The sequence below is a fragment of the Prionailurus viverrinus genome, chromosome B3 (assembly GCF_022837055.1).
Source record: "Prionailurus viverrinus isolate Anna chromosome B3, UM_Priviv_1.0, whole genome shotgun sequence".
Lineage (NCBI taxonomy): Eukaryota > Metazoa > Chordata > Mammalia > Carnivora > Felidae > Prionailurus > Prionailurus viverrinus.
In genome coordinates, this window is record NC_062566.1 from 54,376,557 (window position 1) to 54,392,391 (window position 15,835).

The following is a 15,835-nucleotide window of genomic DNA, read 5'->3' on the forward strand; positions in this document are numbered from 1 at the left end:
TTGGCCTTGTTCATTGAGAAAATAGCATTGATTGAATTCACGATTTTGTAATTTCATTCAAACTCTTTCTTAAAGGATTCCCCACTACTGTTGATGATGGAGATGTATGAACTATGCATGTTCTTTAAGAATTATAAGGAAGCTGAAGTTAAACTTCTGGAGTTCGAAAAAAGCTTTGAGACTGTAAGTTGGAATCATACTGCTCTTTGTGGCTGATCTGAAATTGGGTAGCGTGGCCCATCATCTGTTAGTAGTCAGGATATGACAGGCGAATGGCTGGTATGTGTCATAATTCATACCAACTCATTTGTACTGTTCCAGAGGTGGGGGGAGGGGTGGGTAGGACAGGAGTCACAGCGGCCTTGCTTACAGCACCTCAGTTGCCAGGCATGACAGAGAGGTTTCATCTAATGTGTTAATTCTAATCAGGGTCCCGAGCTGCAGCCAAGCTCAGTGGGAAAGGGATTAACAGGATCTGCTATGGATGCTTGAGAGGAGTGTGGTGGTGTGTGAGCCACACTTTGCCACTCTAACAGAACCGCCAACAGCACTGAGTGTGAACGGTGCGTAATACTGCTGTATTTGCTGTGGCAGAAAATAATGGCCTTTTCCATCCAGAGTCCTCGTAGTCCCTGTCCAAAAGATGCTGAGCCTTGTGGTCCATTTCAGGATTCACCGTTTCAGTACTTGTTTCAGGCCTGTTTATCATGTGGAGCTAATTAACCCTATGGAAGAAAGAGGAAGTTATAAGGAAGGAAAAGAGATGTGCCTTAGTCCTCCGTGGGGTTTTAGCACTTTTGCTTTCTCTAACCCCGAAAGAACTCGATGATAAACGACACAAAACTATATACTGATTCTACCCAACAAATATATCACAGTGGAACCAGTATAGGCTTTTGCTCTAAATCAATAACTGTAATGAAGATTTAAAAGTTAAATTACTTGAAAATATTGAATAAATTATTGAAATATGCCTGAGGTTACAAAATCACAGCAAATAGGAACGTTAATGTCCTCAAGTCTAGCACTTTTCCATGGCTGGGGCTCTGCTAGATTTCTTTTCTTTTCTTTCTTTCCTTTCTTTTTTTGACATTTTTTATTTTAGCAAAATACACATACCACTTATGATTTTAACCATTGAGTATATAGTTAGTGGTATTAAATACATTCCCATTATTGCGCGACCATCACCACCATCCATCCTCATCACACTTTTCATGTTGTGAAACTGAAACTCTGTACTTAGTAAACAATAACTCCCCATTCTCCTTTATCCCCAGCCTCTGGCAACCATGATTCTATGTTTTGTATTTATGATTTGATTACTTTAAGTACCTCATGTAACTTGAATCATACAGTATTTGTCCCTTTTGTGACAGGTTTATTTTCCTTAGCATGACGTTCTCAGGGTTCATCCATGTTGTAGCATATTGCAGAATTTCCTTCCTTTTAATTGCAATAAAATTCCGTTGTGTTTTATATGCCACATTTCGCTTCTCTGTTCATCTACCCATGAATATTTGGGTGGCTTCTATGTTTTCACTGTGCTGCTATGAACATGGTATACAAATAGCTCTTGGAGACCCCGCTTTCAAGTCTTTGAGGAATCCTCCCAGAAGTGGAATTGCCAGACAATATGGTAACTCTGTTTTTAATATTTTGAGGAATTGTCATACTGCTTTCCATAGCAGCTGCACTATTTTACATCGTTGCAACAATGCACAAGGGTTCCAATTTCTCCACATCCTTCCTCTTCAATGCTTGTTACCTGTTTTTTGTTCCTTTTTGTTTTTAAGTAAGCTCTACGCCCAGTCTGGAGACCCCAAGATCAAGAGCTGCATGCTGTACCAACTGAGCCAGCCAGCCTCTCCATTGTTTTCTGTTTTTTCTTTTTTTTTTTTTTTTTTTTTAATTTTTTAACGTTTATTTTTGAGAGAGTGAGAGAGAGAGAGAGCATTAGTGGGGGTGGGCCAGAGAGAGAGAGACACAGAATCCGAAGCAGGCTCCAGGATCTGAGCTGTCAGCACAGAACCCGACATGGGGCTCGAACCCACGAACTGTGAGATCATAACCTGAGCCAAAGTCAGACGCTTAACTGACCGAGCCACCCAGGCGCCCCGGATTACTGTTTTTTCTGATAGTAGTCATCCTAGTGGGTGTGAGGTGGTATCTCATTGTAGTTTTTTTGCATTTCCCTAATGATTAATGATGTTGAGCATCTTCTCATGCTTACTGGCTGTATATCATCTTTGGAAAAATGTCTGTTTAAGCCTTTGGCCCATTTTTGAATTGGGTTATTTTTGTTGTTGAGTTTTAGGAATCCTGTATATAATTGAGATATTAATCCCGTATCAGACATATGATTTGCAAATATTTTCTCCCATTCTCTGGGTCGCCTTTTTACTGTCGATAGTGTCTTTCCTTAAGTTTTCACAAAGTTCAATTTGCCTAATTTTTCCCTTGTTACTTGTGCCTTTAGTGTCCTATCCAAGAAATTATTGCCAGATCTAGAGTTGTGAAACTTTTGCCCTATGTTTTCTTCTAAGAGTTTTTATTGTGTTTAGGTCTAATATTTAGGTCCTTGGCCCATTTTGAGTTAATTCTGGTATAAGGATCCAACTTCGTTCTTTGCATGTGGATATTCAGTTTTCCCAGCACCATTTGTTGAAAATACTGTCCTTTCCTCATTGAATGGCTTGGCACCCTTGTCAAAAATCATTAGACCATATATGTGAGGGTGTATTTCTGGGCCTTCTGTCCTATCCTATTGGTCTTTATGTCTGTCTCTATGCCAGTAGCACACTGTTTTGATTATTATAGCTTTGTAGTAAGTTTTGAAATCAGGGAGAATGAGGTCTCCAGTTTTGTTCTTTTTCAAGATTATTTTGGCTATTAAGGGTCTCTTAAAATTCCATATGATTTTAGGATGGTTTTTCTATTTCTGTCAAAACTCATCATTGGGATTTTAATAGGGATTGCACTGAATCCAAAGATCACTTTGGAGAGTATAGATGTTTTAACAATATTAAGGCTTCCAACCCATGAGCATGGCATGTGTTTCCATTTATTTATGTCTTTAATTTCAGCAGTGTTTTGTAGTTTTCATTGTACAAGGCTTTTACCTCATTGGTTAAGTTAATTCCTAAGTAACTTATCCTTTTTGATGCTTTTGGAAATGGAGTTGTTTCTGTAATTTCCTTTCCGGGTTGTTTGTTGTTTGTGTATAGAAATGCAACTGATTTTTGGGTGTTGACTTTTTATCCTGCTACTTTGCTGAATTCACTTATTCCGAGTTTGTGTGTGTGTGTGTGTGTGTGTGTGTGTGTGTGTGTGTGTGTGTGTGTGATTGTTAGGGTTTTCTTACATGTAAGATCATACTTTCTGAAAAGATCATTTTATTTTCTTCTTTTCCAATTTGGTGCATTTTTTTTTCCCTTGCCTAAAGGTTCTGGCTAGAACCTTCAGTCAGTGCTGGGTGGAATAGAAGTGATGAAAGCAGACATCCTTGCCTTGTTTCTGATCTTAGAAGAATGGTTTCAGTCTTCCACCTTTGAGTAAAATGTTCACTGTGGGTTTGTCACATGTGGCTTTTATTATGTGGAGTAGTTTCTTCCTATCCCCAGTTTGTTAAGTTGTTTATTTTTTTAACCTTGAAATGGTGTTGAATTTTGCCAAATACTTTTTTTTACATCAATTGAAATGGTCGTGTGGGGGTTTTTTTTCCTATCTTCTGTTGATACGATGTATACATTGATTAGTTTTTTGTATATTGAACCATCCTTGCATCCCAGGAATAAATCCTGTTTGGTAATGGTGAATAATCCTTTTAATATGCTGCTGAATTCAGTTTGCCAGTATTTTTTTAAATGTTTTTTTAATACTTATTTTTGAGAGAGACAGAGACAGAGCACAAGTCAGGAGAGGGACAGAGAGAGGGAGATACAGAATTCGAAGCAGGCTCCAGGTTTCACACTGTCAGCACAGAGCCGGATGTGGGGCTCAAACTCACAAGCTGTGAGATCATGACCTGAGTGGAAGTCGGACCCCTAACCGACAGAGGCACCCAGGCGCCCCTCAGTTTGCCAGTATTTTTTTGAGGATTTTTTTTTTTTACATCAGTGTTTGTAAGGGATGTGGTCTATAATTTTCTTGTAGTGTCTTCATCTGTCTTTAGTATTAAGATTATGCTGGTTTCATAAAATGATTTGGGAAGTGTTCCTTCTACTTCAGTTTTTTAGAAAAGTTTGCAAAAGATTGGTAGTAGTTCTTCTTTAAATGTTTTTAGACCTCATCAGTGAAGCCATCGTGTCCAGGGCTTTTCTTTGTTCATAGTACTCTGTTATAATCCTTTTTTTTTTTTAAGTTTATTTATTTTGAGGGTGCTGGTTGGCCCAGTCGTTAAGTATCTGACTTCAGCTCAGGTCATGATCTCACAGTTGGTGAGTTTGAGTCCCACATTGGGAGAGCGTGAGCCCCACTTTGGGTGAGCTCGAGCCCCACTCGAGAAATAAATAATCCTTTTTATCTGTAGAATGACCCCACGTTCATTTCTGATTTTAGTAATTTGAGACCTCTCTCTATAAAAAATGTTTAATTTCAATAATAAAACCACAATTTTATTTTTTCAGTCTTCCTTTTGATAGTGACTTCTAACTTTATCCTATTGTGGTCAGAGAAGATACTTTGTATGATCTCTGCCTTTTGAAATCTCTTGAAACTTGTGGCTTAATGTATGGTCTGTCCTGCAAAATACCTCATGTGCACTTGAGAAGAATATGTTTTCTATTGTTCTTAGGTAAAATGTTCTGCACCTGTCTGTTAAATCTATTCAGTTTATTGTGTCAAGCCCTGTATTGTTTTTGTCTGATTATTCTATCCATTAGTGTGAGTGAGGTATTGCAGTCTCCAACTATTATTATTTCTTGATTCAATTCCATCAGCTTTTGCTTCATGTATTTTGGAAATCCATCATTAGGTGTGTAAATGTTTATAATTGTTACATTTTCTTGCTGTATTAAACCTTTTATGAGTATCTACACTCCTTCTCCTTCTCTGTAAACTTTTTTGATTAAAAGTTTGATATTAGTATAGCCACCTCCACTCTTTTTTGGTTACTATTTGCATGGAATACCTTCTTCCATCCTTCCACTTTCAACCTGTTTATGTCTTTGGATCTCAAGTGAGTCTCTTGTAGACAGCATATAGTTGGACCGTGTGTTTTTGTCTATTCTGATCTCTGTCTTTTAATTGGAGAGCTTAATCCATTTATATTTGAAATAATTACTGACCAGGAAGAACTTACTTCTGCCATTGTGCTGTTGGTTTTCTTTATAATTTGTAGCTTTATCATTTCTCATTTCCTTCATTACTGTTTTCTTTTGTGTTTAGTTGATTTTTGTAGTGAAATGTTTAAATTCCTTTCTGATTTCATTTTGTGCCTATCCTGTAGCTGTTTTCTTTGTGGTTACAATGAGTTTATGTCAGCTTAACTTCAATAACATACAAAAAGTATGCCTGCAGCTCCAACCTCACCCCTTTTAGTTGTTCATGTCACCAAATTATGTCTTTATAGATTATATGCCCAAAGACATAAATAATTCCTTTAAGGGCATTTAGTCTCTTAAATTATGAAGAAAACAATAGTTGGAGTTACAAACCAAAGTTACAGTAATACCAGCTTTTATACTAACAATTGTTCTTTTTTTCTTTAAATGCATTAGTCTCTTAAATCATATGGAAAGTAAAAACCCCTTGATACAGTAATACAGGCTTGTATAATGGCCCATGTATTTATGTTTATTGAGTTCTTTATTTCTCCATATTACTTTGAGGTATCGTCTAGTGTCCTTTCATTTACCTTACAGGACTCCCCTGAGCATCACTTATGGGAACAGCCTACTAGTCAAAGACTCCCTCAGCTTTTGTTTCCCTGGGAATGTCTTAATTTCCCCCTCACTTTTGAAGGATAGTTTTGCTGGATATATCAGCCCATGAGGTGCCTGGGTAGCTCAGTCAGTTAAGTGTCTGACTTTGGCTCAGGTCATGATCTCACAGGTCATGGGATCGAGCCCCACATTGGGCTCTGCACTGACAGTGTGGAGCCTGCTTGGGATTTTCTGTCCTCTTCTCTCTCTGCCCCTGTGTCATTCTCTTTCTTTCTCAAAATAAATAAAGGAATTTAATAATAAAACTAAAAAAAATCAGAAAAATTTAAAAAGGAACACCCATTTAAATGTGTGTGTGTGTGTGTGTGTGTGTGTGTGTGTGTGTGTGTGTGTCTGTCTATGTATATCTCACCCCACTGTCTCTGGCCTCCACAGTTTCTGATAAGAACCTTGCAGATAATCTTCTTGAGGATCCCTTATATGTGACCAGTCCCTTCTCTCCTGTTACTTCCAAGATTCTTGTTGTTGTTGTTGTTGTTGTTGTTGTTTGCCTTAAGAAAGTTCAATTATTATGTGTCTCATTATGGGTTTCTTTCATTTCACCTTGCTTAGAGTTTGCTGAGCTTCTTGGATATTTATATTCATGTCTTCCCTCAAGTTTGGGAAGTTTTCACCCATTGTGTCTTCAAATATTCTCTCTACACCTTTCTGTCGTCTTCTGGGACTCACATGATGCTTACATTGGTCCACTTGATGATGTCCCATCAGTCTCTTAGGCTCTGTTTGGTTTTCTTCAATCTTCTTTCTCTTCCTCAAACTTGATAATTTCTATTGTCCTGCCTTTAAGTTTGCTGATTCTTTCTTCTGTCTGCTCACATCTACCTTTGAATCCATGTAGTGAATTTGTTATTTTACTTGTCAGCTCCAGAATTTGTTTCCTTTTAGGTTTTCTCTTTCTTGGTATTTCCATTTTGTTCACACATCATTTTCTTGACTTTCTCCACATCTTCCTCAGTTAAAACAGTTGTTTTAATGGTGTATCTGCCATTAGGTCTATTTTAGGGACTGGTTATGTCAAAATTTTTTTCTTTTTGGGCCCTACTTTCCTGCTTATGTGTATGCCCTGTGATTCTCTGTTGAACTCTGGACATTTGAATCTAATGATGTGGTAACCCTAGAAGTCAGATTCTCCCCCTTCCCCAGGGTTTGTTATTTTTTGTTATTGTTTTATTATTTTGGGGTTTGGGTGGCCAGAAGTCATTTCTGTGCCAAGGATCAGCATGAAGTGTAAATCTAAGTAAGGTCTTCTAGGGTCTTTTCTAGCCTTTCCCTGCACATACACAGTAATTTTCTAATTTTCCTCTATATGCAGTTGTTTTTAAATGTCTCAGTCTTTATGTCTGGCTCCCAAAAGGGAAAAAAGCAAAAAATGAAGGGAGTGGGGAGGAAAAGGGTGCTAGCCCTTTAAATCTCCTGGAAGTCAGGGGAGGAGTTCGGTGGAGCTTGCAACAGTGGGTGAGGTGAAACAACAATGACTGCCCACCTCTTTGTCTACACATCTGTGGCTGGAAGCAGCAACTGGGGATCAGAGCACCAATTTCTGATATTTGGAGGACAGCATCCTTTTTGCCCCCACAACTCCTGCAAGCTGTGTGCAAGCTGCTCTAGGAACATGTGCATACACAACTGCCTCCCCTGTGGCTAGGGGTGAGGAGGGGGTTGCAGCTACTGTGTTAAGGACTGAAATTGATCAAAATTGTCAGCAATTTACCTGCCATTAGGCCTTCCTCTGGAACTCGCAAGCCTTCAACAGACTGCAGAGTTCCAAAATGATTGTATTGAACCGATTTGCCAGTGCAGTTGTTGTCTAGGTGAAGAGAGAGATGCTGATGCTTTCTGCTCCTTCCCTCCACACCACCTTTTCAAAAGGAATTTATTTTTTAGAGCAGTTTTAGTTTATCATAAAATTAAGAGAAAGTTTCAGAGATTTTCCATATACCCTCTGCCCCACACCTGTCTAGACTCTTCACGTTATCAACATCACAACACCAGCATGGTCCATTTGTTACCAAGGATGAACCTATACTGACACATCATAACACCCCAAATCCATTGTTTACCTTGGGGTTTACTCTTAGTGTTACACATTCTTCAGGTATACATTTGGAGATATGCATAATGACATATATGTGTTACAGTATCCTACATAGAAGTCTCATTGCCCTAAAAAATCTTCTCAACCTATTCATCCCTCCCCACTCCCAACCCCAGGCACCCACTGATCTTTCTACTATCTTCATAGTTTTGCCTTTTTCAAAATGTGGTGTAATTGGAATTGTATAGAATGTAGACTTTTAGGATTGGCTTCTTTCATTTAGTAATATGTATTTAAGTTTCCTTCATGTCTTTTCCTGGCTTAATAGCTCATTTTGTTTTAGTGCTGAATATTACCTTGTCTGGATATACCACAGTCTATTTATTCATTCACCTACTAAAGGACATCTTGATTGCTTCCAAGTTTTAGCCATTATGAGTAGAGGTGCTCTAAACAAAATTTTCAACTCCTTTGGGTAAATACCAAGGAGCATAACTGCTCGATCAAATGGTAAGCATGTGTTTTGTTTTGTAAGAAACCATCAAACTTTCTTCCGAAGTGGCTGTATCCTTTGCATTCCCACTAGCAATGTATGCTGGTTCTTGTGGGTCCACATCCTTGCCAGCCTTTGGTGTTGTCAGTGTTCCAGATTCTGGCCATTCTAATGGGTATGTTGTGATATGTCACTGTTTTAATTTGCATTTCCCTGATATATGATGCGGAGCATCTTTTCCTATGTTTATTTGCCATTTATATATCTTCTTTGGTGAGTTATCTGTTAGGGTCTTCAGCCTTTTTTTTTTTTTTTTTTTTTTAAGTAAACTCTATGTCCAACATGGGCCTCAGCTCACAATCCCAAGATCAAGAGTTGCATGCATGGGGCACCTAGGTGTCTCAGTCAGTTAAGCGTCCAACTTTGGCTCAGGTCATGATGACGGTTGATGTTTTGAAGCCCTGCATCAGGCTGTCTGCTCACAGCTCAGAGCCTGGAACCTGCTTCAGATTCTGTGCCTCCCTCTCTCTCTCTCTGCCCCTCCCCTGCTGTGCACTCTCTCTCTTTCTCTCTCAAAAGTAAGTAAATAAACATTTAAAAAAAAAGTTGCATGCTCTACCTACTGATCCATCCAAGCGCCCCCAGCCTATTTTTTTAATGGCGTTGTTTTTTTATTGTTTCATTTTAAGAGTTCTTTGTGTATTTGGATAACATCCCATTATCAGATTTGTCTTTTGCAAATTCTTGCAGTCTGTGGCTAGTCTTCTAATGCTCTTGACATTGTGTTTTGTAGAGCAGAAGTTTTTAATTTTAATTAAGTCAATCTGGGTAATTATGTTTTTATAGATTATCATCCAAGGTCATCTAAGTTTTCTCTTGTATAATCTTTTAGGAGTTTTATAGTTTTTCATTTCATATTTAGGTCCTCCCAGGTGGTTCTTATTCTTGTTTGACTGCCCCTGCTCCAGTTTCCTTTGGAGGGGCAGTGCACCTGTTCCATCCTTGCCTCAGCCCTTTACTTTCATGTATCTTTTCTTCTGACCAGTTCCATCACCTGCCTGCTATAGACTCTCTTCTAACAGCAGCAGGAGTAGGTAAACAAGTAAATAAAGACTAAGAACTAATTCTCTAATTCAAACTAATGTAGCCTGCTACTTGGGATCATCTTCCTATTAATATTGCCAGCATTTGATTGTAATGACATAAGTCTAGGCTTCTTAATTGATATCCTTTTCTAATGATAATATAAACTACATGCAAAGTGGTAGAACAAGTTGGGCATTGTTAAATCTTTCTAAGAGGTCTTGATATATGAATTTCAGATCATCTGGACTCCAGGGCAGCCCTAGATCCCTCTCCAAAGCTGTTAGGTGAAACATGTCAGGTTAATTTCACAGCCACTCACAGCATTGTTAGTTTGGCTGTCACTGACTTGCGGGTATTCGCATCAGTTCACTCCATGGTTAGCGTTCAGTCTTTAGGTCTCTAGTCCATCTTTGACTTTGACACACACAGCTCTCTACAGCAGGACATCTCACAAAGAGAGTATCTGCAAAGCTGCCAAGGAGGGCTTATTTTTGCACTCCTCTGAGGCACACTTCCATTTCCTGTCATGTGGAAAGGACCTGAATAAGTGTCCCCCTTTGTGACAGGAAATGACTTTTGGTGGTACCTTGGCTTTGTTAGACGTTCCCAAATTTGGAGGTTTTGATTTGCTGTGAAATCACCTTTCCTGACCCCCTTTTATTTTCATAGGTTGAAACAACAGCCACAAGGGTCCATGCTACCATCCCTGCTGCGTGGCTGAAGGAGCAGGTGTGTTTTCTTTTGAAGCTTATGCTGCAGCAGTGTGGGACCCAGTATGAACTGGGGAAGCTTTTACAGCTATTTGTTGGAATAGAACATCTCTTCTGTGATGGTAAGAGACAGTCCTTAAACTAAAGTTGTTAGGAAATTAGCTTTCCTTTTTTTTCTTTTTTCTTTTTTTTTTTTTTTTAGTTTATTTATTTTGAGAGAAAGAAAGAGCAAGCAGGGGAGGCGCAGAGAGTGCAAGAATTCCAAGCAGGCTCTGCACTGTCAGCGTAGAGCCCCATGTGGGGCTTGGAGCCACAAACCATGAGATTATGACAGGAGCCAAAACAGAGTCAGACACTTAACCGACTGAGCCACCCAGGCACCCCCAAGTTAGCTTTCTTAATCTTGAAAATATTTTAGAAGGGCATTCAGGAAAATAAAATACATATAACATTACATTTATAGTCCATAATGAGGTATGAAGAAGAGGTTGCAGGAATCTTCAATCATGGTGAAAGCATTCAAAACATAGCACAACAAGATATAACCTAAATAATACAGCTGTCTGCTCCTTCTGAGTCCTTGTCAGCTACGTTCCCCTTGGCTAGTCTGCACCCTGTCACCGTCATTCTTTTTTCTGACAAGTCACCTTAACATGTCATCATTGCTCAGGGTCACAAACTGTTTCAGGAATGTCTAATTCATTTTGAAGGTTTGAGACAAATTATGCTTATTTTTTGCAGACTCCTCCAGACACGGGCAGTCTCGAAGGTTGTTACGGATTGAAAGAAACCAGTTACTGCCTTACCCTCTTTTCTGTTTGATAATTTCAAGTTTTTATACTAGATTCTGACATTTTCACTACTAGGGTTATTTTATCACATTTAAATTCATAGATATTCATCTAGAGAACTCACATCTGTACCGAACACTGACAGAATACTGGGCTCAATGCCTGGATTGTAGGCTGTCAGGGCTGACGACTGGAAATAAAGAGGGGTGTTTCCAAAATGCAGTGTATGTCACATGGGACTTGTCAATTACTTTGTACACCAAATAGATCCTTTTTACATATAGGTGTTTTTATTGATCTGTAGTAATCTTAATTTTTTTCAGAAATGAATTTCCGGTTTTCTTGCCAGAATTACTCTATCCTTGAGAAATTATAAGGATTGTGTTGTTAACTGTTATGCTTTGATTCATACAAACATTTTCGGTTTTTATAGAACATTTGTGCTCTGTGTATAACATGTATGTGCTTAGAGAAAAGAAATTATGTTTTTTAAGTTTATTTTTGAGAGAAAGAGTAAGTGTGAGTGGGGGAGGGGCAGAGAGAGAGAGAGTGGGGCAGGGGGAGAGAGAGAATCCCAAGCAGGCTCCTCACTGCCAGCACAGAGCCCAACACGGGGCTCAAACTCATGAACCATGAGATCATGACCTGAGCCAAAATCAAGAGTCAGATGCTTAACTGACTAAGCCACCCACGTGCCCCTAGAAATTGTTCTTATAAAAAACCTGTGTTTTATAGAAGAAAAGAAACCCAGCATCCCCATACTGGTGGTTATTGTGCAAGGTGTCTCACCGTCCCCAGAACCACCTAAATCAGACCACAGCCCAGCAGATGGCCCCTACAGAATATTTTTCATGCCCCTCTTTTATGGTAGGGCACACATCAGCTCTACACAGACTATGTGGGAATGGGAGCAGACCCAGCCACATAGGTTGTGGGCAGAGAATTCCAAATGTCACTGAGGAAAATGACTTCCCAGGGATATGAAGGAGAACTCAGCTGGGTCTCCCTGGGTTAAGCAGTTGTGCAAAGGAGAAAGTGACGCTCCATTCTGGATACAGTGTGCTGCATTAAGGGGGCTTGGCTATTGGTCAACTACAGTTTCAACTGTCCTGCCAGTTCTGTGTCTTAATCCACATGATGCCTGCACCGAATGAGCAAGTGAGCAATCATAAAAACAGATTTGTTCAAGGTAGGAGAAGAATCCAGAAAGAGGTGGGATTAGCCTGAATGACTGGTCAGATCTTCCCAAGGTTGACTGAGTTGCTACTGCAGGCCACCAACTTCTGCCGTGAATATAAAGCCACATGTGTAGATGGAGTCCCTGTGCGAATCTTTAGTGGTTCTTAACGATGTAGGAGATGCCCTTATAGCTTCATGTGCTAGCAAACCAGAGAAGAAAAATAGGTTTGTGTTATTCCTTTGATTACATAATTGTGTTAAACATACATGCTTTCCCCCTGATATTTACTCTGGAAAGGCCATGGCAGCATTTTCCTGATTAAATGTATATATCCTTTTCTCTTTGGCACAGGTCCAGATGTGAAGAAGCTCTGTGTCCTTAGCAAAATTTTGAAGGATACATCCATAGCCATTAATCCTGTAGTTATTAGCAGCTACAGCCCTGAGAATTTTCAGCATGAATGCAGATCTATTTTGGAAAAACTGGAGACAGAGGGACAGTTTGCTTTGGCCAGGAGGGTAGCAGAATTAGCTGAGCTACCTGTGGACAACTTGGTTATTGAAGAGGTATCATTAGTCTCTTAAGTTACTTAAAATGTTAGCTTTTTAAACCAGCATTAAACAGAATCAAATGAGATAGATGATTTATAGGAGGAGAGGCTTTTTTACTTTTGACACACACCTTACTTTCAGAAATGGATGAGCCTAGGATGCCTATTAGCAAAGAGTGTGTGTTTTAAATTCAGGTCAGCTTATAGGATATGCTGCAACTGTTGTGCTTTGAATAGAATTAAATACAGGGTGGCTTCATCTTGAACCCCCCTTCAATTACGTAAATTTAGAATTGCTTTTCATACTTTAACTTTCCAGATAAAATATTCAGGATCATCTGTAGCCAAGTCTCATGTTCTCTGACTTGATTTGGTTTTGACAAGTATGGCATTCTTGGGAGCATTCGCATTCATGACACTTTTATATCTAGGAAAGACTAAAAATTGCTTTGTTAAATTTCACAGATAACACAGGAAATGCAGACCTTAAAACACATTGACCAGTGGTCCCTGAAACAAGCAAGAATTGGCTTCTGGAAAAAATGTCACGAGAATTTTAAGAGAAATTCCATTTCAAGCAAAGCAGCTTCCTCCTTTTTCTCAGCCCAGGCCCCTGAGGCATGTGAGTGCCCAGCTGAGGGGGCACTGAGCAGCATTGAGGAGGCCCATCTGCTGCTGACACTGGCTGCACACTGGCTTGCTCAGGAGGGCCTGGTGCCCGTGGACGAGCTGGAGGAGCTGGAGAAGCGGATCTGGCTCTGCCGCATCGCCCAGCACACCCTCAGGGAAAACCCAGAGGAAACAGAGCCCAGGTTTTCTCAACAGATCTCAACTAGTGGGGAACTTTCCTTTGAAAGCGTAGCGAGTGAGTTTTCAATCTCCATGTTGGCCACTCTGAACACATCAAAATACTTAGAACTTAATGGCCTTCCATCCAAAGAGACTTGTGATAACACACTGGGTCGGAAGGAGCAGGAATCGCTGAACTTCCTGATCGGGCGCCTGTTGGACGATGGCTGTGTGCACGAAGCAAGTAGAATATGTCGATATTTTCATTTCTATAACCAAGATGTTGCCTTGGTGTTGCACTGCAGAGCACTGGCTTCAGGGGAAGCTAGTGTGGGTGACCTGCACCCAGAAGTCCATGCTGTCCTGCAAAGTGCTGAGCTGCCTGAGGAGGAAGAACCTGGCATGCCACTAAGGAAAGCCCGGAGCAGTAAGTGAAAGAGATCAAACCTCCCTGAGTCCTGAATGGAGCTGTTGGCACTCTTTCCCAGAAAGAAAGGGTCCCTATTGGCATACTAGTTACATAAGTTCAGGGTAATCCATAAACTAGGTAATTAACTAGTCAATGAAATAGCAACACTTGTGTCTTTTAACTAGCTGTATATCAAAGTTAGAGGGAATCTATCTGACTTGGAGCTAGTCCATTGAAATTTTTCTGTACCAGTAATCATGCTTCTAATTATGCATTGATAGTATATAGACATAGGCTGATTTTTGTGTTAATCTTGTATCCTGTGCCCTTGCTAAACTTGCTCATCCCAGTGGATTTCTTATAGATTCCTTGGAATTTTCTACAGACAAAACTCTCTGTGAATAGAGACCGTTTTATTTCTTCCTCTCCAATCTGAATGACTATTATTTCTTTTTCTTGTTTTATTGCACTGGCTAGGACTTCCAGTATGATATTGGGGAAGAATGGTAAGAGTGGACGTACTTGCCTTGTTACTGATCTTAGGGAGAAAGCATTCAGTCTTTTTATTTTTAATTCAAATATAATTAATATACAGTGTTACATGGTTTCAGGTATATAATATGATTCAGTGGTTCTATACGTTATTCAGTGCTCATCACAATAAATCTACTCCTAATCCTCTTCACCTATTTCACCCATCCCCCCTCCCCACCTCACCTGTGGTAACTACCAGTTTGCTCTATAGTTCTTTTCTTTTTCTACTTTGTTTTTAAGTTTACTTATTTATTTGGAGAGAGACAGTGCAAGTTGGGGAGGAGCAGAGAGAGAGAAAGAGAGAATCTCAAATAAGCTCTGCACTGTCAGCACAGAACCCAGTGTGGGGCTCAGACCCCTGAACTGTGAGATCATGACCTGAGCCGAAATCAAGACTCGGATGCTTAACTGACTGAACCACCCAGGCTCCCCTGTTCTCTATAGTTAAGAGTCCATTTTTTTGCCTCTTTTATTCTTTATTTGTTTCTTAAATTCCACGTGAGTGAAATTGTATTTCTTTCACTGACTTACTTCACTTAGCATTATACCCTCTACATCCATCCATATTGTTGCAAATGGCCAGATTGTGGTTTTTTTTTTTTTTTAATGTTTATTCATTTTTGAGAGACAGAGAGAGACAGAGCATGAGCAGGGAAGGGGCAGAGAGAGAGGGAGACGCAGAATCTAAAGCAGGCTCCAGGCTCTGAGCTGTCAGCACAGAGCCCGAGGCAAGGCTCGAACTCACAAACTGTGAGATCATGACCTGAGTCAAAGTCGGGCACTCAACCAACTGAGCCACCCAGGCGCCCCAAGTGTGTTCTTTTTTTATGGCTGAGTAATATTCCATTGTGTGTATATACCTCATCTTCTTTATCCATCCATCTATGAGTGGACACTTGGCTTGGTTCTAAATCTTGGTTATTATACATAATGCTTCTATAAACATAGGGGTCGTATATCTTTTCAAATTAGTGTTTTTGTATTCTTTGGGTAAATACCCAATAGTGGAATACTAGATCATATGGTAGGTCTATTTTTAATTTTTTGAGGAACCTCCATACTGTCTTCCACAGTGGCTGCATCACCTTGCATTCCCAGCAGGAGTGCACTAGGGTTCCTTTTCCTCACCAACACTTGCTATTTCTTATGTTTTTTATTTTAGCCATTCTGACAGGTGTAAAGTGATATCTCATTGTGGTTTTGATTTGAATTTCCCTGGTGATGAGGGGGATGTTGAGCATCTTTTCATGTGTCTGTTGGCCATCTGGATGTCTTTAGGAAAATGTCTATTCACGTCTTACATATTTTTAGTT

At 39.7% G+C, this 15,835-nt stretch overlaps 1 protein-coding gene across 1 annotated transcript in view; it reads left to right on the top strand.

Moving 5' to 3' along the window:
- The window catches only part of SPG11 (SPG11 vesicle trafficking associated, spatacsin), an 88,617-nt gene that overhangs the window by 60,730 nt on the left and 12,052 nt on the right, over nt 1–15,835 (top strand). The window contains exons 27-30 of the mRNA XM_047861402.1: nt 76–183; nt 10,229–10,391; nt 12,592–12,806; nt 13,256–14,006. Of these exons, the coding sequence (XP_047717358.1) occupies nt 76–183; nt 10,229–10,391; nt 12,592–12,806; nt 13,256–14,006 (1,237 nt within the window). The remainder of the gene's footprint in view (nt 1–75; nt 184–10,228; nt 10,392–12,591; nt 12,807–13,255; nt 14,007–15,835) is intronic.